Source organism: Rattus norvegicus, chromosome 4 (assembly GCF_036323735.1).
Source record: "Rattus norvegicus strain BN/NHsdMcwi chromosome 4, GRCr8, whole genome shotgun sequence".
Classification (NCBI taxonomy): domain Eukaryota; kingdom Metazoa; phylum Chordata; class Mammalia; order Rodentia; family Muridae; genus Rattus; species Rattus norvegicus.
In genome coordinates this window covers 66,276,534-66,300,967 of record NC_086022.1, presented here as the reverse complement: position 1 = coordinate 66,300,967, position 24,434 = coordinate 66,276,534, and the positions used below count along the sequence as shown (strand labels likewise).

Below are 24,434 nucleotides of genomic sequence, written 5' to 3'. Positions count from 1 at the left end.
ATTCAAAGGCACTCTACCCAAGCCAAGGGGAGAGGGCAAAGAAGTTTACAGCCAGTGCACCTGGAAGTGAGCTTGGATTTCCCCAGGGAGCGCTTCTCAAAGTTCTTGCCGTTACTACCCTTTAATACAGGTCCTCATGTTGTAGAGACCCTCAACCACAAAGTTGTTTTCATTGCTACTTCATTACTATAATTTGAGGCTATTATGAATCATAATATGAATATCTGTTTTATGGTGTTAGGAGACTTTTTTGAAAGGATCATTAGACTCCAAATGGGGAGAACCACTAGCTTGGAGGAAGAGAAACCACCTTAGACTCTGTACAGGTCATCTGCACGGGACTCAACAGTTCTCCTTAGAACCTAAGTAGATTGAGCTCAACTCCTCAGCTGAAGGGAAAAGGAACTCCCTCCACTGTGCTATGGATCCAAAGCAACAACAATGTAAAGACAAATGTGCAGCTAATCCAAGAAGCCTTCCTGCACCTCCATTAAATGCTTGCCTGAGTTTGGCTTCTTTCTAGGAAGTTAAAGTGAACAAGCAAGAAAAAAAATAAATACAGGATAGATAAATAAATAAATAAATAAATAAATAAATAAATAAATAAATAAATAAATAAATAAATAAATAAATACAGGAACAGGATTCTGACATATGTGCAAGTTGCTCAACATACATGATATGCCAAAACGTTTCCTTTAGTATCTTAGAGCAAATTTTCAGCATTTTATTATTTCCCTGTCAATGCTGAAAGCTTTTGAACAATTATAGCCTAAGTACCATTTTTTAGAATTAATTAAAAAGATTCAGTGTTTTGCTTGTTCTAACCATCATCTCATATCTATAACAAATTGTTTCACTAAAAACTCAGATCAGACAGAGCATAAAGATCTTTAGGGTGGTGAAACCATGCCATGGGACAATATAATGGTGGATACATGCTACCGTGAGTTTATCCAGATCATTATATGGCACAACACTAAGTGAATCCCAACAGAAACTGTAGGCTCTGGGTGATAATGATGTGTGGATGTAGGCTCACTGTTTGCAAGAAATGAACCTCTCTAGTGGAGGATGGAGATATGCTATGGGTATGCTATCTGGGAAGGGATATAGGTAGGATTCCTATACTTTCTCTTCTGTTTTACTGTAAGCCAGAACTTGTCCTAAAGAAATCATAAAAGAATAACCAAGGGCAGGCTATCACTCCACCATATGCCTCATTTGGGTTTGGGAGAATCATCCAAAACTTTACCACCCAGTAGGCATGTGTCTTTTTAACACCTCTCCACAACCATTCAACCCCAAAATATTAGCATCTTAAATTTTCTGGGTGGGAAACTTTGGTAGTTGCATGCGTATAAAACTACTTAGGGATGCTTACTCTCTGACCCCTCTTTAGGAGTTACACTGGTGGTGAGGGGAAGATGCTCACAGAAGCACAAACTCATACAAGGTCTCTGTTTCCGCTCCATCTAGTTCTAGGTACTTTCCTTTCTCTCTTATCCGTCATTTCTACTCCTTTGTTGGGTCCATCACAATGCCTACATTGTATTTTTACTATTTCCAAGCCTAGGCATAACTGTCATAAAAGAAGGCAGCCTTATACAAAGTAGAAAGAGCTCTGGACATACTGGTAGAGACAATAGCCTGCAGATAATGGCATTGCTTCTGACAACCTGACTTAACCACAAGGCTAGAACATTCGTTTTCAGAAAGTTGGTGCAATAAGGAGACAAAACTGACCTATCTAAATGGGATGTATTGCCAGAGTACTGCTTCTACCAGGGGTCTGCAGTGCCCTTTAGTGAGGTCATTATTACACCAAGACACTGAGGATACTTAACTTATCTTCAGTTCCCTGTTTGAGTGCCAACATGTCAAGCTCAAGCTCCGGGTAGGGGCCACTGCCTGAGGCAGGTGGATGTAAGAGCTCCCTTCCATACTAGCTCTGTGCTTCTAAGGCTGGACATACATAGACAACGTGATATGAAGACATAATAATTCAGTTATAGTTTGTCAGCTTCTGGAATTTTCTAAAATCTTTCCTCTTTAAACGTTTCAATGTCAAATCTTCTGTCTCATGCTCATCAATACTATTTAAGTGATAGGTCTATAGAAGATTCAATTTCTTGCATAGCCTATTCTACCAGGGAACTGCCATGAGTTTTATTCTTATTAACATCAGCTTTGCTAAAGAGTTGTTACATTATCTAAGCCCCAGCCTTCAGTGAGGGGCTCTTAAGAGCAAGGAATTCAAACATTAAGCATCTCAGAAACACAAGAAAAATTGTGTAGCAAATTTCCACCAAGGGCAGTGAGGGATCAGTCCAGGTCATCCGAGCTCTAGAACTTTGTCAAACAGGATGCTTGGTGGTGCCAATGTATCTGCTTGGTAGGCGTGTTCTAGAATATTAGCCTGCTGGTTGAGCCCAAGCAGTACCATACTTCATAACGTGCCCGTAATTTACTCTCTGCTATTCCACCTAGTTGTGAACATTATCCTGGTGTATTTTATGCAAACTTCTTCCTTGTTTCTCCTTTTTCTTTCTCAGGTCTATTTCCACATGTATTTTTGCGTATTTATTTTCTGTCTCGAGGATTTCGCAGGCATTTTGTTGTTGAGTGCTGTTACCGACTCACTGCAATTGCTCTTGCTTCAGCTTCCTAGCTTTCTTTTGCTTTCTGAAATTCCATGCACATGTTAGAATCACCTTGTGCTATTTCAATAAACACACAAATCAGCTAACTACAGATGACATAGAATTACTAAATAGTTTGGAGAGGACTGTCCTTCACAGTATTGAACATGTTAACTTATGGATATGAGGAGAGGTAGAGATAGCACTTGTATGTTCTTGGTTTTTCAATAATGTTCCTTATATTTCTTTACAGGATGTTTGAATAATGTTCATTAGCCTCTTTCCAAAGTATTGAAGTTGGTGATGAATGGTTTAGGTGTTAATTTCATTTTAACGATTCATTAATGGAATATTAAACTACTTTTTTTAAGTTGCAATTTTTTATTTTTAAATATCTTGTTTACCAAGTATTAAACTACTTTTAAACCTTATATGTTAATATCTTATTCAGCACACTTCAGAAGCTAAGTTATAATTTCTAACAGGACTTTGACAAGACTTAGATATTTTTACCTAGAATAGCATAGGTCTTCAAAAACTGCTACTTTATTTATAATTTTATTCTTGTTCATCATTTTAAATATTACTGAATTTAGTGTAAACTAGTGTTTTAAATTAAGTTTATAGAACTGAACATTCATCTATTCCTTTCTAACATTGGGAATAAAGTGGTTTTATTCTATAGATACCTCAGGTAAGTAAAATTCCAAAACACCTCAGGATTTCCTAATTCATATATACATACACCGTCTCCCATGATCTTATCAGACACAAACCCTGTTTAAAGCTCAGTTTCCCAAGAGATGCTTGCCTATTAACATTTTCCTATGAGTTTTATTCTCCCCCTTTTCTGTCAATGTAATAAAATAAATGTGCTTTTTAAATCTTTGCACTATTGAAATAAACTTCACTTGACTATAAAAACACAAATTAAGACACAAAAAAAAGAAGTGTGGGGAGATATTTCATGGCTTGTTACATTTTGAGAAGAGGAATGGAAGGTAGAATTATTGTTGACAGTTTTGTCAAAGCGCATAAGTGTGCATGTAAATTAAATACTGAAGTAACTGAATCATCTTGACAGGCCTAGACCAAAGGACTACTTTCTTAATTGTTCAAACTTTAAGATTGTTTTATTTCACATCTGGATGATCTTTTTTTTGTTGTTTTGGAAGATGATTACACTGTATCAAAATTACCCACCCACAGGCTCTAAATAGAACAGTTTTTAATCCATGACAACAGATAGCAGTAATAACATTCAGGTTTACTGTAACTGTTTAGGGCAGACTAAGGTTTTTCAGGCTTGTTGGGAATCCTAGTTTGGGACTTGAGACCAGAAAGATTGTAGAGAGTGAATGTCATAGAGATAGGTGCTTAAGCACATGGTCCTAGTAAGGTGGGCAACTTTGTAATTATGTCAAAAGGAATCAGAAGCATTTTTACCTCATTGCCGTTGGCTAGAAATGTAAAGGTGTCAGTGACTGACTGGACACTCTAGCAGCTTTATAGCCCTCAAGAGAAAATGATGGGCAATCGGACTTAGCTTTCTTCAGGAAGAGTTTGGGGGAAGATAGAGAAGACAAGGGTTTCCTTGGTCTTTCTTCAGTCACAGCATCCCTGATTAAGTCTGGGATGGCTGTTAGGTACACTAATTAGCGCTTGCCACTGAAGGCAAAGCAGGTGGTCAGGAACACTGAGAGAGCTGGAGCTTTGGTGAGGAACTGAGGGTGCTGAGCATAAAATGCCCAGGTTCCCGGCTGTGCTACTGAGAACACAGAGTGATTCTTATCGATAATAAGATGCTTACAGCGAATCTAATTTCCACCATCACAGAGACTCTTAGATATTTAATAGTAGCCCTTTTGTCTTTTGTCTGATACAGGACCTCGGGACAGTTTCGGCCCTGCCATTCTACAAAATAGAACCAAGTTCGGTGTCATTTACTTGACAATCCACGTTTTATAATAATGAAGAGTATAATTTGGGTTGGGGAGATTGATTAAATGTACATGCAGCTCTTCCAAGTCACCTGGGTTCGATTCTCAGCACCCACATGGCAGCTCACAACTATTTCTGAGAGATCCTATACCCTTTTTAGGTCTCTGTAGACACCGGACACAGAACACAGACAAAAAACATCCATACGCATTAATTTAAAAATTATTGTAAAATAATAAAATATTATAAGTATTCATTAAAATGCAGAAAATTTGTAGAAGTATTCAAAGAAAAATAAAATGCCCCACATTCTGTGGATGACTCTACATACATGTGTGTGAATGTGTATACAAGTGTACAACATTCTAAGATATATTGTTCTGCACTCATGGAATTCACACATTATCATCTTAATAAATATGAATTGTAAATATAATGTGGACAGCTATAGATTGTATTTTAATAGCTATGTGCAATTCCATTTCGAAGATGTTTGAACTGATTCCTTATTGGCAGTAGGAAGTTCTCCATGATATACCTTCAATTATTCTTGGAGCTTGTTTCAAACTTTAATAACATCAGTTTAAAATGTTCTACATCAGTAAACAATGTCTAATTGATGGGTTAAAAGCTTAAGGATCAATTTAAGACTACTTCTCTTTCTATACTCTTTGGGGAAAAACCATATACAGTCTGCTTGTTCTTAGATTAATTCTCAAATGACCCTAAGGAAGAAAAAGGGTCATCTCTATCTTATCTAGATACTCATTGGTAAGGTTTATATTAGTAATTAACTTGGGCTATGGGTTATATTGACTACGGTCTATGTCTAATCACTTTAAAAAGTCCTCTGGGAAGAGTAAGTTCAAAGAAGTGTGGTAAGTAGGGGAATTCTGAATGTGGAATTCCAAGAAGGTAGGTAGAAAAATTTTATGAGCAAAGCAACAAATTTTGCCCACCATTCAGGAGTCAAAATTAACTTATTCAATATATTACTTTGTGAATACATCTCCAGATTAGGATCATAATATATAAAGTGAGATAGCTGATATTTTCTTATCATGAAGCATGAGTATCAATACATCATAAATAACAATTATTAATTAGAACCCTAGTACATTAACTCCCCTTCTTCACTATTAGTGTATGGTTGAGTTTTTTCAATTTATGACATCTTCAATTTTATAGTTAGTTGACTAACTATTAGTAGTGCCTGCCATGTTTATCTCAGTGTTTGGAACTGAGCATGGTGAAATAAGACCATTTAATAAATAGACATAGCTATTGATCATTTGTTTCTGTGAAAATCAATTTTAAAAAGAAACAAAAACATATCTACGGAGTTTAAAATATATCAGTTCTTCCAATTTTTAAAACATTACCAGACTATACCTTCAAATACTTGTGTGTCTATTTTCTCAAGAGAGTCACAACAAATCTATATATTCATTACCCAGTGCACTAATTTAGTAAGCATTTATACTAGGGATTTGCTGATTATAAATGGCTTTGTGGGAAAAAAGACTTTTACTTTTGAATGATAGAAGGCTCCCTTTTGATTCCTCTGTGGGAATTTCATTTATTTACTTACAAATTGAGCATGATTTCATGTTACCACTCTAAGTTGTCGTGATCACTGACATGAGACTATGAATCTCTCTAAAGATCTCCATGTAGGCTGCTGTCAGATACCACAGGCCTACAGGAGCTGAGGCTTCAGCAACCATGGATGTTGGGGTTAGTGTAGTAAGCAGAGGGTTTTGTCTTTGAGTACTAAGGTTTTCAACAAGTTTATCATAGGTTTGGTTTTTTATAAATGTAGAGCGTGCATTCTTTCTTGTCCTGCCAGTTATACAACGGCTAATTGTGTCTCTTGAGGATGTCAGCTGACATAAGGGCTGCCGGTACTGTGAGGGTTGTAAACGTTGCCTTCAGGACAACTGGGTTATCAGGAGTTATATGTCTATCACTTTCAAGAATAATTTCCCTTTAATTTTATGTGGATACCAACATCCTTGGGTATAACATCTATTTTTCTTTGAATGTACTGCACTAGCTGTATTTAAATGTATTGAAAACTGTATAGCCAAACTACAGAATTTACACATGTAGTTCAAAAGATAAGGAGGAAGAGCCCTAGGGCCTCAGCAATGTGCTGCCGTTGCACTGGGTTTGGCTAGTCTTTCAAATGTCAGTGTCCCCAGTGATTGTCAGTTGATTAGGTGCTTTCCTGGCAATAAGAGTAGAAAGATTGTAAGGTTGCTTCTTACCTACACGCAGTCGCAAGGCTTATTGGCTACTACTTTAAAACAGCATTTCATGGTCGTAAGAAGATGCTAAGATCCAGGTTGGCAACTGTTACAGTTTAGAGCTGAGTTGGAATTAGTCTCTGCCTGCAGGGTGATCATCTCTCATCATCTCTCATCCATTAGCAGGTGCTTCCCTGCTCTCCTAGACACAGCAGACACATTATAATCAGAGTTAATTCTCTATCTGTCTTTCCATGACTTGCCAAGAAGTCAGCCTTATTCCTTTATGAAAACAGTAAATGAAAAGCTTAGCTTTCACTTTGACATAAAGAACTTCCTGCACCTCAGTAACGTCAGGGGCTGAATTGTCAGTCTGTTTTTGTTTTCCATTCATGTTTCCATTTGCATATACTAAGTGTGATCTCAAAAAACCCATCCCTGATCCTTATGAGTCTCCATAAATAAGTTGGTTGCAGGATTTCGTACTTATCTTGTTAGCTTCTGATTGATTTATTTCAGGTCAATGTTGTATACAATTCAGAATATTTTTATTCTCGAATCTGTTGCCAATGTGATTTCAGATTTATCCCAGTTTCAATTACCTGTACATTGAACCAGAATTCTTTTAATGTTGTCATTCCCATTATTAATAGCATTTTATAAGACAGATTAATCTCTATTAATCTTGTCAAGTTTAAGGTTTTCTAGAATGTAGTCATCTGTGCTCAATTGTTTTATATTATAATTATAAAATAAAGAATTAACCGTCACTCTCAGGTATATATGTTAAGAACACTGATCAAGTAATTTCCTCAAACCAAGGTACTCAGAAGTAATGATGTCATTGTTATTTTGAAGTTTTCTCACGAACTAAGCTTCATTTGGTTTGAATGAACCCTTTGATCTCCTTGTTATTCTTCACTAATTTACAATGGTCATTTTAGGCCTAAGCCTGATTATTTCTAAGGGGGAAGGGAGGTCAGTGAATGGGAACATTTGATGCTCCCAAAGTAAGAATGCTAAAGACTTAACCCCTTTCTTTAATGTGGAAACTGCCCATCTTCAGTTTCAGAGACAGAACCAAGAAGCAGCTGACTCCTCCATACCACATGAGGTCGAATGTTAATGCTCACTTTGGTTTACCAGCTCTGCACACAGAAGATTCTTTGGTGAAAGGAGACTGAGTATAGCTACACATGGGAGAGGGGAGGATGGTAGAAATGAGGACCGTGCGACCATGTACTCAGAAAGCAACAATTGGGTTTCTAAAGAATAGTGTGAGTAATTAGACTCACCATCCTTTAATTGTCCTGTCTCTGGTTTATAATGAGTCTCATTTCTATTCAACATACCTTCTTTTAGGGGCTACTTTTCTCTGCCATCACTGAAAGGGTAAAGGAATGCAGGGAATGTGGTAGCGATGATGGGTGGGGATCCATCACCCCTACCTAACTACTGAGACGACCCATTTTTAAACTGACCCATTGTACTCCTTGACTACAGATGTCAGTAGGTCCCTAATGAAGTAAGTTTGCCAGGTTTCTAACAAGATTTTCCTCTTTCCCAAAGCAACACTGCATAATCAATGAAGCCTTTCCTTGAATCCTGTTCTTCTTCTCCTCGTTCTTTATTTTTGTAGTCAATGAGCTCAGCCTTAAATGAAAGCTAGAGTTGTATGAACTGAATCAACTGGAAACAGCCGCTGAAAGGCGTGCAAATCAAGAATGGCAAGGTCCAGCTCTTCCGTTCCTGAAGCGGAGGCTAGTTTCGGTCCAAACAGCTCCCTGGGCAACTGTTCATTTATTCTAAGGTTTTGTTCCTGGTCTGGAAGCAGGCATTCATAAGCCAGTATTTGCCAGCTGAACCAAGGAAGTGCACATCTTATCCTTACCTTGTGGTGCCTCAGTAGCCATCTGGAACCTTCTTAGTACTGTGGAACCTCACTAGGAAGGGGTTTATAGCAATTTATAGTGACATAGAAGTGACTCAAGGTGGTCTTGACAAGAAGCATCTGCTTTGGTACCAACGGTAGCGTGTTCACAGATGTACCAATATAAATTCAACTCTCTCTCTCTGTCACACCTTTGTGTACACAAACACATACTTGGGTCTATAAAATTAATTATAATTTTTAATACCTCATTGGTCTTAGGTATGAAAATTTAGTTAAGATATATAGTTTGAAGAGCAAATATCTGTTTAACGAACCACTATTATATTAACATCCGTTCAGACAGGTGCTTCTTGACTGCTGAGTGCTGTTCTTGACACAGCAGGGTTTTGGTAGTAGTGGAACCTAAAGCACAATCAATGTGACATCAAGGAGGTCTTTGAGAATTGAAACGATGTAAGAGTCAAGAGGACCAAGTATCAACTAAGGGAGCTCATGTTATTAAAAGTAAAAGAAAACTCCAAGCCAGTCTTCTAGGAAGCACTAAAGAAAAGCATAAGACTTTTATCACAGTCGAATGAGATGAGAATGTCTCACTCTTTCTTCCAATGATTCAAAGAGGTCTAGGCATTAGATATATATGTCTATAAAGAGATTTTAAGAATGCTTGTAGGTCCATCAAGGTTGCTCAGTGGGTAGAAGTGCTTGCATGCAAACCCTGAAACTTCAGTTTGGTTCCTGGATCTCATAAAATGGCAGGAGAGAACCCTTTCTTTTCAGAGGAACTCTACATACTTATCTTGGCACTTACATGCTTTATTCATGTGACTGCACACACATGCAGACACACATTAATAAATAAATACTTAAAGGAAGTTTTGCTCAAAGCTTTTGGTCAAATGAAACAAATTACGAGGAACATTTCTGTCCAAGTCTTAGTGTGACCTCTTTGTGTTTTTAATAGGGAAATACAACGTTATTAGAGGACGTGGTTTACTGTTTATCTTGTAGATGTTTGTACATTCTAAGGAAAATTTTCTTTGCTAGCTCAGATAATGACTATGCATCAAGCTTATCACATCTATCTACATTCTAGAAGACTAAACACATCACCTAGATACTACAGTATCAACCAGGCTGCTCCAGATCAAACATCTATATGCATTATAAAATATAACTGTCTTACTCATACATGGGCACCGAAGGATGGCAGAAACTTAGAATGGCAAGCCAGTACCACAAAACTTGTGACACTTAGCCTTGTCTATGTGCATTTCATACTCTACTGCATCTGGGAGCCCCCTAGAGCCCACTCTACCTTCGATCTCATAGACAACTGAACTGCCATGGCTAATGTACTGCAGGGCCTTCTGTTCTAGGAAGGATGGGACCAGAGCCTGCCTCTTTTTGGTCATTTCTTGCTTGTATCAAATGTTGTATTCCCAGCTCATTTTATAGCTATCCTAGAACTATGAATGAGAAAGAATAAGTAAGACTTCCAAAGCCACCCAGGATCTTGAGGTCATACTTATTTACCTTTCTAAATTAATTGAATACTTTGTACCAGCTAACCAACACATTTAAGCTCCTTTGTAAAATTCTTCCCACATTGATCATTTTTAGTGGTTATTGATCTTGCAGCAGTTGCATGGGAGCTTTCCCTGTGCGTTGGAGCTTGCTGCTTCCCCGAGAACTCCCTACCTCACACACATCACTGAGATAAGATCCACAATATGTATCCTTAATCTTTCCCCCAAAGCAAGATAGTGTGTAGTGCTATTCCTTTGCTTAGCAGCATGCCAGTGAACTTGAAAATCTGCATGCTGTTTTGTTAATTATGTTTTTAATTGAGTCACTTTGCCTGAATGAGCAAAGTCACCAGCAATTAGAAATGTCGTCTGAACACAGTAGTTTGTAAAGCTGTAGTGAATTGTTTTTAGAATAACACGAAATCTTTTCCATTTGTAGTTGAAGTTATATAATTTGGGAGATGCTCTCTTACTCAGTTGGGCTGCATGAATACAAAGTCAAGTTTTCCATCAACCTAAAGAACATATTCAGGACTTGTTAATAAAAGCGGTTCTTGTGCCCAGATAATGATTCAGCTTGTCAACATTTTCCTTTGCTTTCAGTGTCTCAGATTAATAAAGGTCATACAAATTTCCCACAAGGAGACATTGCCAAGAACATTAAACTATATTTTTAAAATCATTGGCACATGATTTTAAAAAGCACGTTGATATCTCACAAACTGTGTCAGTTTAGTCACTGTCAGTCTCCCTGAGGTAGTTTAATCTCTATTGTGTGCTGCTACTAGACATGGTAACCACATTTCATGGCTGAATATTTTGCAAATGCTGTACTGACACAATGCTTATGTGGTGCTTCTGCCTCAGGTTCCCTCCATGTCCTTTCTTCTTCACGTAGAAAGTTGCAACTTTTATCTTTTTTTAAATTAATGTGTAAGCATGTAAATTAATAAGTAAAACATGTTCCAACTCTCTACCACCTTTCATCCTACAGAGAAACATGACTACTTGAGCCTATGTACTCACAGAGAACTGTTCATTCATTTACCACAAGGGAACAGCAGAATCATCCATTTCTCTTTTCTCCACACCTTGCAGGACTATTTTGGAGGAATCTCTTTCAAATCAGCTGTTCATATTCTTATGTAGCACACACCTATTTCATGTAGAGGCTATAAAAACTAGTGGACTAATGAAAGTGTCATAAAATATCACACTCTCTGGCAGGTGCATCTCTGGCATTGAAATAGTTTGGTCTGAGAGCTTTGTGTTTTTAGGATATGGGTCTGATCAAATTAAATTACTGCATCATTTTAACAGTCCAATCAATATGCACATAGTTACAGGGGGATTTGCTGCTAAACTCATCTCTATGCTGTGTGTTCTATACCCATCCTTAGGACACTTCCTTACAAGACTTAGTTTTGAATAAGTGAGTTCAAGAAGGCTGGAGTAAGTGATGACTTAGCAATATCATAAGCCAATTTATAAGACAGTATCACTCCAGGGAAATGGTTTGATCTTTTTACAATAGACCAGCGTGAAGTTAATAAAAAATATTAGAAAAGTAACCAAAGAATAAGGAAAACTACAGTCAAAACAATAAAAATCTCCTTTAGGAACAAATTTTCAACTGTAATATAGGAAGCAACAGAATGACCGTTCAGTAAATTTGTAAAGCATAAAGATAAAAGAAGGGTATTATATCTGTCTAACAGACCTTTGATATAGAATAAACCAGTCTTAACAAGGTCTGTACTTCCCATGAACTATGGGGGAAATAGATTTCATAGACTTTAAAATGAAATAAGATATATTTTTAGCTCCTCTTGCAGAAAAATGCTATGCTTTGCACACCCCCCTGGGATGTGTTCTTGTGAGTCCGGATCCTACTTCCAGACTTCAGTGTGACTTCAATATGTCATGATTCTACAAAGCTTTCCCTCTGGGCATAGATTTATAATTAGCAAACAAAAACAAAGCTTTAACAAGTTCATTTCTGTACTACAGAAAAACAAACCCCGGTGAGCATACAGGTGTGTGTATGTGTGTGTGTGTGTGTGTGCTTTAGATGCACAACTAGTTGCCACAATACCTAGCAGGTTTATTTTTCACCTTTTACTTTATCTATAAGCTGTATTCTGTTTGTCTAAATGTATTTCTCCCTAGATTGAACAGTCATGGGACCTCATGCCTGTTCTGCCTGTTTCATTTCACAGAATTTGTAACATGTGACTATGTCATTCAGGGGTTGTATGTGATCAGAGTATCTAGACTGGGCATGGACCAGTGTGTTCCAAAGCAAAAGAACCTAAGATAACTTAGGCAGAGGCTTCAGAGAGGATAAAATTGTTGGACTCAACCATGCTAGTTGATTGATTCCTCAGATTTGGGGAAGAATTTATTATATGGAATTGCAAAAATAGACAGAGGTGAATTAAAATATTGTAGAGTTAAAGAAGTACAATACTTCTTTCTGGATAAAGATACATTGATGGTAAGAGGAGAGATGATCATATGGCAGGGACACTTATACAAGAAGAAGCTTTTGATTGGGTCTGGGAAGCTTGGTTTCAGAGGAGGACATTGTAAAAGGAAACCAGAGAGGGAAGATGGTGGATCAGGAGACAGGGTAACATTCGCTGGTCATTATAGGAACAGACCACTGGCAACACTGGTTAAAGACAAACTGATGAGAGGGATGCAGTGTAACACAGAAGAATATAGAGAAGAAAAATACAATGGATATGTTGTGCTACATGTTGTGTGACTCTGTCTTTAGAGAGATGTGAGCAAATGTCTACTTAACCCCAGATAGAGAACCAACAACAAATCAAGAAAACAAGAAAAGCTCAATTTGGTGAACCAATGAGTCTGACTAGGGTTACTCACAAGAATATCAAGGCACCATCACTGTTAGGAGCAAAAAACATACTCAAAGATATCTGTATAACTGAAAAGTTCTCTATGAAAACTGGATTGCACTGTACATCTTCTACATAGCTTAATGGGCTTAAGAGGGTCCTTTCTAGGTATTTAGGTTGCTCTGTGCCTCTTCTAAGAAGCTTTTTCTGATTTACCTTGTCTTCTGGACAGCTTTGCTGGTCTTTTTCAAGTGACTTGGATGCTCTCAGAGTATGTCTCAGAAGTCCTTACTGCTTATAGTGACTTGGTGAGGGTGGAGCCTAGTGTGTTTGCTAGGTTTCAGGGACCTCCTGAAACTTTTGAATTGTTTACTGTCTGAGCTAAAGAATATTCTCTGCAGAATGAACTGTTTTATCTCCCTTTAGAACAGTGGTACTCAATCCTTAGGTTGTGACCCTTTTGGGAAATCATATATCAGCTATCCTATATATTAGATATTTACATTATGATTAATAACAGTAACAAAATTATAATTATGAAGTAGCAATGGAATAACTTTATGGTTGGTGGGTTACCACAACATGAGGAACTATATTAAAGGATCATAGCATTAAGGTAGTTGAGAACCATTGCTCTAAATTCTTAATGGTTCCTTTACCCAGTCAGAGTAGATAGACATTAAAATGGTCATGAAGAAATTAGAAGATTCTAAAAACTTAAAACTAAATCTTTACTTTGGGGATCACCTAATAAAGGGTAAAAGTAATAAAGGAGTAACACAAACAATTCAAGCTATTTAACTCATTTGATCCACCAGATAATTAACAAACATACATAGTTATGAGTCATATTATAAAATGAGTATCAAATATTACTTATCAAATGTACTCCTTTATTTTCAGTTATTGTTAGAGTTGACTTATTTTCCCTCCTTATTTTTGCATGCTTCTATGTACTTAGAACTAAGTTTGACAGACAGCAATTTTCAAGAAATGTACATACTTTGTAAAGACTAATAAAAGTCAGAGCTGAAAGGCTATATGGTTTTAGTCTAAATGAAATTCTCAGTATATTCCCAAATCAGAACACATGACAGAAATTTCTCTGGTATTTTATCTAAATAAGTACATGGATGCCCTAATTTTTCTTCTTTAGAAATGTAAACATCATTTAAATCTACAATATGTTTGGTTTGTTTTAATTTTGAACTTCTAATTTTTTTATGTTTGACTAGTTAACGACTAGTAAACTAATTAGTGGATGTTAAACTTAGGGAAATTGAGTAAATCAGAGATTTAATTAGCGCCAGGAGAACAAAGTCATAAAGGATGCATGGGTTGGGATTAGGGTTATCATTAGAGAGGATTGTTGAATCCTAGAATTCATTTTAGGAAGATTTCTATTTACAGTTTTTAATTCTCACCTGGATGGAAAAATATTGAATTGGACCTAAATCTATAATTACTAAAATTCAGAATCTGGGATATATTGACTAGATGGTTTGTATTTTCTAAGAATGTAAGAAGCAAGAACCAGAAGTCAATGACTAGCAGTCATATATGTTAAAAACAAGTCAAAAGGCATTCAGATATTTTAAATTAGGTAAGTTTAAAATATATTTAAATAAGCTCTCAAACAACAAATGGAAAGAATTTCTCTGTTAGTTACTTCCTGAAAGAAGAGCTGTATTTAGGACAAGGAACATGCAAAGTAATTGATGTTCTGGGAAAAGTGTTCTATTTTTATAAAGATTCATTCAAATACTCTGTGGTTTTGTATGATTTTCAATGTCTTATATTTTATTTTATAATTTATAAGATTTTCTATTTCTTAGAGGTTAAGCTAAATAAACCCACAAAGTATCTAGTATAATCTACGGCATGAATGGATACAGATGCATTTTTACCCATTTGATGGTCACTTTTCTTTACAAGTCTGGAGAGACCCGTGATTGTTTCTAGCACAGTGTCAATGTCTAAGATATTACTTTTAGTGTAAAAATTTACTCCTCTGCTTTAAGCTATATTTCTGTGACTTTTTTCAAGATCAAAGTTTTAGGAACAACTTCTAAGCACCGGGGGCTCCTTCTGTCTTAGATGCTTCAAATAAAAAGATGGGAGAGGAATATTTTTCCATGTAGAAAGGCATGGGGTATAATTGTAAACGGGTATTCTCCTCACTTCATGTAAATTCAACTGCATCCACACAGTTGCTAATTTTCAACACTGGGCTCTGAACTCAAAGGATACACTGTGAGTTAAGTTCCCTGAATTTTATTATGCTTCCAAAAAGTAAAGCAGGATGAATTAGGGTCCCCTGAAGGCTGAAGGAGCTACTAGCTGATTTTAATTAAATTATTTCTGTCTTGTGATATTTTGTTTGGTTTCGCTTTGATATAATATCAAAAACACCAAGTTCGATGCTTATAATATTTTTTTCAATTAAAAAGAGCATTTTTGTGTTAAACTTTTCAACACTGTGAAAGGCAGTTTAAATAGTTTAAAGAAAGAAGTATTTGTATTGGCTCACAGCTTCAGATGTTTTAATCTATGTTGGGTACTGCATTGTTTGGGGACCAAGGTAATACAGAAGCACGTTTGTTCATCTCCTAGAGGTGGGCAAACAGAGAGAAGTTGTACAAAGGGACTGGGTAAGATATGCCCTTCAAAGACCTGTTGACCTGCTGCCTCAACAGGGCTCCACTTTCTACAGCTCTACTGTCTCTTAATACTCTATTCAATCTTTTAATTTATCCATGGATTAAATTACTGATAAAAGCAGAATTATTCTAAAGGTCCACTCACTTCCTCAATGCCCTACTTGCTAGAGTTGGGGACCAAGTATCTAATTCATAAAGAACACTTTAAGTGCAAACCACAGAGCTGTAGAGGTAAGCTATGTTGGTAACGTGCTTCCTAATAATCTGGATTATCTCTGTCTGTCCTGCGGATTTTATGGGAAGTGCCTCTGGCAGTTGTTTTATTAGCAGTCCTACCACTTACTCTCAATATTTTGATATCAAAACCAGTTCAATTGGTTGTGATATTCTGATTTGTTCAAAGGCAATCTGAAAAAAAATACTGGTGAAATTAAATTTTGAATAAAGAGTTCTGCCTCCAGATGCTATGCTGCCTTTTATAAACAATTCACCAGGGACAGTGTCTGGCAACCTCGTCTATATTTACACCAGATATTGCCATCCTCAAAATCCTATATTACACTATCATGCTTTAGTACAGAGGATCTCTTACACATTCTAATCAGCCTTGTTTCAGAATAAGAGGTAAAAACGAATGCTTTTCTTCAATTAGTTCCTTTATTTGTCAGTGAGTTTCAGGCTTCGCTGAGATAACTCAACAGTCGATTACTGTGTCCCAGCATCCATTTACGGTATCCTTCAATTTGTTAGCCACAGTGAATTATGTTCGTCAGGTCAAATATAATAAAGATAGCAGAAGGTGGTAAGAAAGAAAGAAATTTCTCAAAAGAACTTGGCCAATTTAGTAAGTTTTATTCTTTCATTGTTTCTTTTTCTCAGTGTGAAAAGTAATTACCCACTTCCCTAATTGCTTTGTGTGTCTGAGGGGGACTTATTTTTCCTTTTGCAGTCATCTGGCACCCAGCATGTTGGAGAACAAGCAGAGTTAAGCTCTGTGCAGGGAAAGCTTTTGGTTTTATTTGATGCTGATGATAAATAGTCAGCTCTGCATATACCACATGCAAGCTGCTATCTGCATAATTACTCACATATCTATGGACCAGGAAGGTGCCAAAAGTTAATTGAGTATTGTTTAGAGCACTCAAATGGTATTACCATTAAGTAGTACTCTTGGGTGGACTTGGGTAATTTTAATCATTTCATTTCTTTTGCTCTTCTTTTAAACCTTTACTCTTTTAACACTCCCATAAAAGCTTAGGTAGTAAGATATTGACTTAGTCAGAATGACTTCTGATTTCATCACTGGCTACACTTATTAAGACTAAGGAAGATCATCACCCATGGCTTGTCAGAAAGTTTTCTCCAGAGTTGTGCTTTCTCAGTGGGAATTTTCAGATTCTCATAATAGTCTACATCATAACCTTATATTTAAGGTAGTTTTTATCCACAAAAGTGAAATCTAATTCGAAATAAAGTTGAAAAGCCATAAAGGACACCACAGTTAATTTGCCTTTTAAGAATTCTCAGAAGTTTCACTGCAGTGGTTAGGCACTAAAAGGTGCCTTTGGGGGAAAACATAATTTCTGGTTGGTGTTACACCTAATCATGTTAATGGTTTTTGAATATCATAGGAAAAAGAGCATCATATAGGTGCACAGGGGACTCATTTCTGAGCACTCTGACACGCTTGCAAATCAGTGAGTCCAGGCTGGCTTCTTATGTCTAGTCATGAGATGAGGACTTAGTTCAGATTTGCTAGGAGCATTTCAGTGAGACTGTCGTAAGAGTCCAGCATTAGGCAGAGCAAAACTGCCTATACCAGATGGTCAATGGAGATAGAAATGGTGCTGAGTAACTAAGCAGGGTTCATGTTAGTTAATTTTAGTTTCAGGTGAAAAAAGCTTACTCATACTATTGAATCCAGTCATTGATAGCAAAAGAGTATGATTCTATAAGTGATAATTCTAACACCATGGAAATGAATATGAACTTAGCAACCATGATCACACACACACACACACACACACACACACACACACACACACACACACTCACACACACTCACACACATACACAGTGTCTTGGGAAAATATGTCACATATTAACAATAACCAAAGATCATTTCTGCACTTTCATGTGACCTATAAAATACCATTAACACAGCAGATGGAGGTAAATGACTATCAAGCAAGTTTCTACGGTCAACTGATTCCTTGGGTATGTTTAGGCAAGGAGATCATCTTAACGGAGGGTTATCACACAGGTTTTTAAGTTTAACAGAGATCTCCCTAGTGTTGCCTAGGGATTTTGACTTATGTGAGATGAGAAGTATTTCATATATTGAGCAAGTGTAATCACTGTTCCCTAGATCTGAGGATTTAATAGGTCTTGAATAAGGTCAGTTTATAAATTGATAGTATCATATCATGCCAGCTCTATTCCTGTGTTTCACTTTAATGAATAATGGGATGGTAATACTATGTTAGAAGTCGTCATGGAAAGATATGGATCAGAGATACTGCTCATTGCCAAAGGTACTTAAAGATTAAAAAGAAAAGCCAGTCAGCCCAGCCCATGCTAACATAGGCCATCATTTACCATGGCCATTCTGACAACCCCTGCCCTCCACTGTGTACCATAAATGTTTCTAGGAACTGCCAGACTGCCTGAAAATGGTTGTATCTGTTATTACCAAGTGATGCAAGCAGCAAGATTGATTGAAGGGTTCTACTCAAGATTATGCCTCGAAATTCTCTTGCTTTGATAATTCCGTCGTCATAGCTAACAAATATCTATGGCATCTGATATGAAGAACGCTTCGATATTGTTAGAGACTATGTGACTTATTGCCGTTAACTGATTGATACGTCTTTTTTTTTTCTTTTAAAGTTAGTGTTCCAGAAGCTTCACACAGAGTGCTTCATCAAGGAGTGGGATCTTCATCCTGACTTAAGTAAGAAATCACCTTTTTCTCTTTCTCTTCACCCTCAGAAATGTCGTCCCAGCAATACCAGCAGCAACGTCGAAAATTTGCAGCTGCCTTCCTGGCCTTGATTTTCATCCTGGCAGCCGTGGACACTGCTGAGGCCGGGAAAAAAGAGAAACCAGGTAAGCGGTGGATTCAGAGAGAGATGCTTCACTGGGTGGTAGCCATGTAGCCCTGACTAGATGGTACCTATACAGACCAGCTCCCTGCCTCCTCCCTCCCACCACTTCTAACTTCCCTTTAATTATTTAGAGAAATGCTAAGCAAGGCTAGTCTTACGTTATCCTGTTATGCTGATGAGTGACTACGCCGGCCGCAGCCTGCTCATGAGTTGGCTGTGCAGCTTGGGACCTGCCTTAGTCTGTGACCTAGACCACATTTCTATTATGTCCTTTTACCTGCCACACAAAACCAGACATCTGTTTGCAATGAAACTGCTAGTCTGACAACTATTACTTAAAATAGACGCTTGCTCCTCTTTTTCGTAAACTACTTAGAACCTTTTTATCTTTACAGGAATATTTGTTTTTATAATATTTCACACTCTCAAAGTTTCCATCAGAGTCACACAAGTCTTCAAATTCCATCTGCTATGAGGGTGTTACTCAGCTGTTTGTTTCTGCATTCAAACACCTGAGGCGTGAACTTAAGAGGAAGAAGGCTTTCTTTCCCTCAGGGTTTCAGAGATGTCAGTCCATCACAGCTGTGGTAGCATGAACAGAGCAGCTCATGTCATGGTGTCCAGAAAGAGGTGAAGAGAGAGAGAGAGAGAGAGAGAGAGAGAGAGAGAGAGAGAGAGAGAGAGAGAATGCCTTGTTCACTCAGAAATAATTTATTTCTAAAAGCAAATATTAGTGAGTTACTTTGAACAATCTCTATCTAACACATGATTTAGTAGCCTTAGTTCTATCCCCAAACCCTTGTTATCTTTCTCTCTCTTATTTATACATTGATTTGATCATTGAGAAGATGCCTATCACATACCCACTGTCTTATGGGAGAATGCAGGTAGAGGTGAAAATCATAGATTCCACAATCGAGGTGCTGAGGAACGAGACTTAATCATGCCTAGGAGTTCAGAACAGTTCTGGATGGCGATTGCTTTTTGTTTCCTTCTTTGCAGAAAAAAAGGTGAAAAAATCTGACTGTGGAGAATGGCAATGGAGTGTGTGCGTGCCCACCAGCGGGGACTGTGGTCTAGGCACCCGGGAGGGCACTCGCACTGGTGCCGAGTGCAAACAAACCATGAAGACTCAGAGATGTAAGATCCCTTGCAACTGGAAGAAGCAGTTTGGAGGTCAGTCTCATCTGGAACATTTCTATCAAAATCTTTCCAAGGCCAGCTAATGTTTATATCAAATTAAATAAATAAATATATTTTCGTAGACTTCTGGTGACCAGACAGCTTGCTTCTCCAATTCAGCACTAATGATTTTGGGGGCTGGATTTGTGTGTGTGTGTGTGTGTGTGTGTGTGTGTGTGTGTGTGTGTGTTTCTTTTTGTCTTATACACTGTAGGGTAATTAGCAACATCTTTGGCATCCACAATTTTTTTATCATAATCCAACTTACTTTACCTGCCAATAAAACTGGCCAGATATCATTCAGATTCAAAATTGTTGTTAAGCACCATTGCTTATATGAGCATAAAATCTGCACTGGTCCTCACTCACCCAGTAATGGTCTCGTCCTAGGCCATCTAATTCCCCACTTCATTCTCTACTTCCCCTTCTTGTGCTCGTCCTCCTTCCTCATGTCCCTTGTGATTACTCTTCCCATCCTCCACATATGTTTATAGAGTCTCTCACTGACTCCACCAGGCCTTGTCACAGCCAATGCTAATAGCCTTTCCCCCACTAATTCTAGTTACTTTCATGCTGGTTTGGTCTGTTCACTTGAGAGAAGTTCTCTCAACACCTCCAATTTTAATTCAATAATCAACACTTCATCCTTAACCTATTATTCAACATTTTTTCATCTTTACCTGTATACACTCATCTACGTCAGTGACTCTCAACCTGCCAGTCTCTACTCCTTTCGCAGAGGTTGCCTAAAACCATCAGAAAACACAACCATAGAAAAATTACAGTTTTGAAGAAGCCACAAAAATAATTTTATGGTTGGAGAGGGTCACCACAACATAAGGAACTGTATGAAAGGGCGGCAGTATAACGAAGAGTGAAAACTATTGATCTACATACATGTGTGTGCTGTGTGTTGGGGAGTGTTAATTTCATGTGCACATGCATGTTTGTGAGTGCACATAGGTTTAGGTACACATGTGTGGTCACCAGAGGTTGGTGTGTGGAGGGGTCTTTCCTCTGTTGCTCTCCCCTTCTGCTTCTGAAGCCTGGTCTCTTGTTGAATCTGGAGCCCAGTGATTGCCCTAGTAAAGTTAGTAGGCCATCCGTGTCTCTGCTTCCAGAACACTGGGTTCACAGGCAGTTGGTTACCATACCTGCTCAGCTTCTTATGTAGGCTCTGGGGACCAAACTTTGACCCGTCATGTGAATGAGACAAGCCCCTTATCCCACAAGTCATCTCCTATCCCTTTAAGACAGTTCCTTATGTTGTGGTGACCTTTAACCATAAAGTTATTTTTGTTGTTACTTCATAACTGTAAATTTTCTACTGTTATGAATCATAATGCAAAAATCTGTGTTTTCTGATGGTCTTGGGTTATCACTCAGAAAGGGTTGTTCAACCCTCAAAGAGGTCAAGACCCACAGGTTGAGAACCACTGATATAGATGACTATATGGAATAGTGTTCCTATCCCAATCTAAAAATTTCAAATGGCTTTCCTTTTTATATCACATACTTTGTGGTATTTATCTTGGCCACCATGGAACATAATGGCCACAGTTCCCCACTTGTGCCATGTAGGACACACCATGGCCTAAATGTGTGTGAAGATGGAGAATGCCTATTCTACATGTAACCTGATTTCCTGTATGACTTGGAGTATAAATGGCAATAACTACCATAAAGGCCATAATGTTCTTATACATTAGGCACTAAGTAATATAAGGCACTGTTAAGATTCACTTATAAAATTTTTGTATGCTTGAGCATCTACAAAAGCCTCAAAAATCAATATGGAATCAAAGCAAACAAACAAACAATCCTAACCATCCAATAAGAGTTAGTAAGATATATCAACAGACATGTCTTTTGAGGAGAATATGTGGTAACAAATAGATCCTTGGAGAGATATTCAATTTCTCTGTCCAATTAAGAAAGCAGAGACTGACACTCCAGTGAGGTATTACTTACTATATGTCCACCAGAATGGTGGACCGAAATATTGTGATGCTGAAAGTCAGTGAAGAGGCAGAGATGTTTGTATAAAACTAAACATTAGTTGACTTTAGCATTCAGTTTCTTCAGCATTTTTTCCCTCAGAGAAAATAAAACATGTTTTTTGTTTTTGTTTTTGTTTTTTTTAAAACCCTGAGTATGAACCTACAGTGTTTGCATTTGTGTAAATATTCTAGCCAAAAGCTAGAAGCAATCTGGGCATCTTGAACCCGGTAAATGAATAAATCTATATATCTATATATCTATATCATAGAATGTTATTCCGTTGTATAAAAGCACATACCACTGATTTCTGCTACTTAAGTTGGTTGCCAGAAATTTATGCTAAGTAAAGAAATAGCATCTCTCAGAGCTGGAGAGATGGCTCGGTTGTGAGGAGCATGTGTTGTTCTTGTGGTAGACTGAGTTTGATTTTCATCACTCATAACTATGAGTACTCCAATTCAAGAGGATCACTCGCCATCTCCTGAACTTTGTGGGTAACAGAGTAGCCAGTCACAAACTTTCACATAGTTTTACATTTTCCTTTATAGAATGAAAAGTGCTGGAGAAGAGAGTTATGTTGTAAGGCATTTAGGCATAAGAAGGCTATGGCCGTATAAGGTGATGTCTGGGCCTCTTACACTTCAATCATGTGTATTGATGGTGTTGTCCATATGCCTTCACGCTGATAGAACTATAAAAGTTCATGCATATAAAACTGATAAGGTCCCACTACACTCTTGGAATATCCTTTTTCATATCTAGACATACGGCTATTCAAGATACCAAAATTAGGGGAAATTGGATGAAGAATGGATGGAATTTCTTTGTGTTATTTCTTATAACTTCATGTACAATGGCTTAAATACAACCACTTAACATCAAAACTGTGTCCCAGTGAGCTTTCTTAAGGATTTTCCTTTCCTTGTATTGTGCCTTTTAGCTGAGTGCAAATACCAGTTCCAGGCTTGGGGAGAATGTGACCTCAATACCGCCTTGAAGACCAGAACTGGCAGTCTGAAGAGAGCTCTGCACAATGCCGACTGTCAGAAAACTGTCACCATCTCCAAGCCCTGTGGCAAACTCACCAAGCCCAAGCCTCAAGGTAAGAAGCTGTCTTTCTGACAGTTTTAATAGACTGACAGGCTCACGCAAACCCCAAAGATTCTCGAAGAGAAAGTGAAGTGAGTTGCTTTAGGACAGTAATTGAGTAACAGCCATTGGCTGAGCACACTTTCAGGAAACAGTCTCCGAGTTCAAGTGGGAGTTCTCTGAACACATGAAAAGAATGAAATGCCTCAGCAAAGCACGGCAGTTAAGGTGGCTGTTGCTTGAAGAACGTCTGTTACTCTAAATTTTCAGTTGGGTCAAGATAAATAAACTTACATCATTTATAATGAAGAAAACCTTTCTCAGACTATTTACAATATAATTCTTACAGAGTCAGGAACAATATAATATACATTTTTTTTAATCTCCACTACATAAGATGGAAAGTTTTACATTTTTTTTTACTTAGTTCAGAGCCTTTATATGCTTGAGTTATTTCAACTTTGCAAGCTCATTCAACATAGAAGTCTAAAACTATACATATATATATATACATATATATGTATGTGTGTGTGTGTATGCTGAGAGAGAGAGAGAGACAGAGAGAGAGAGAGAGAGAGAGAGAGAGAGAGAGAGAGAGAGAGAAAGAATGAGAACTTGTTCCCAGAATTCCAGGTTCTGCAGTTATGCTGGAGATGGTGAAGCAAGACAAACATAGCCATAGGTGGTAAATCTTTTCATTTCATGAGTATGATGAACTGAATTCTTTGTCTTTCAAATCTCCATTTTTCAAGTCTAACCCTGACTAGTACCTCAGAATGTGACTATATTTATAAGTATGGACTTTCAAGAGATAACTAAGTTCAAATGAGGTCATAGGAGTGGGTCCAAATCCAATATGGTTGATTTTCTTATAAGAGGAGATTAGGAAGCAGACACCCATAGAGGGAGGGTCATCTGAGGACACAGGAGAAGTGCCAGCCACAGAGAGAAGTCTCACGAGAAACCAGGTCAGTCCAACACTTTGATCTCAGACTTACAGTCTCTAGAATTGTGAGGGAATGCATGCCTATTATCTTAGCTGCCCGTGCTGTGGTTTTTTGTGTAGCTCCCCTTGACAATTCATGGCATAAGCTTCAATGAAATCCAAATTAAAATACCCCCTTGACCTCTCCTTGTTCTTGACTCTCAAAATAAACTTGAAAATCCATCCGGTCAGATTCATTGTAAGGAGAAATTCAGATAAATGCTGGTGCTTCACCAAAATAAGAAAAAGAACTCCCCCAGAAGCTGAGGATGGCTGGTGGTTTGTACTGATGAC

At 37.6% G+C, this 24,434-nt stretch overlaps 1 protein-coding gene across 4 annotated transcripts in view; it reads left to right on the top strand.

Annotated features, from left to right (window-relative positions):
* Ptn (pleiotrophin) overlaps window positions 1–24,434 on the top strand; it is an 81,851-nt gene that overhangs the window by 41,647 nt on the left and 15,770 nt on the right. For 3 of the 4 annotated variants that reach the window (NM_017066.3, XM_017592475.3, XM_063285568.1), the window contains exons 2-4: window positions 18,768–18,884; window positions 19,886–20,059; window positions 23,007–23,168. In NM_017066.3, coding sequence (NP_058762.1) covers window positions 18,770–18,884; window positions 19,886–20,059; window positions 23,007–23,168 — 451 coding nt within the window. In that variant the 5' untranslated portion in view covers window positions 18,768–18,769. Of the gene's footprint in view, window positions 1–18,734; window positions 18,885–19,885; window positions 20,060–23,006; window positions 23,169–24,434 lie in introns of all 4 variants that reach the window. The other variant, XM_039107077.2, reaches the window with a different exon arrangement.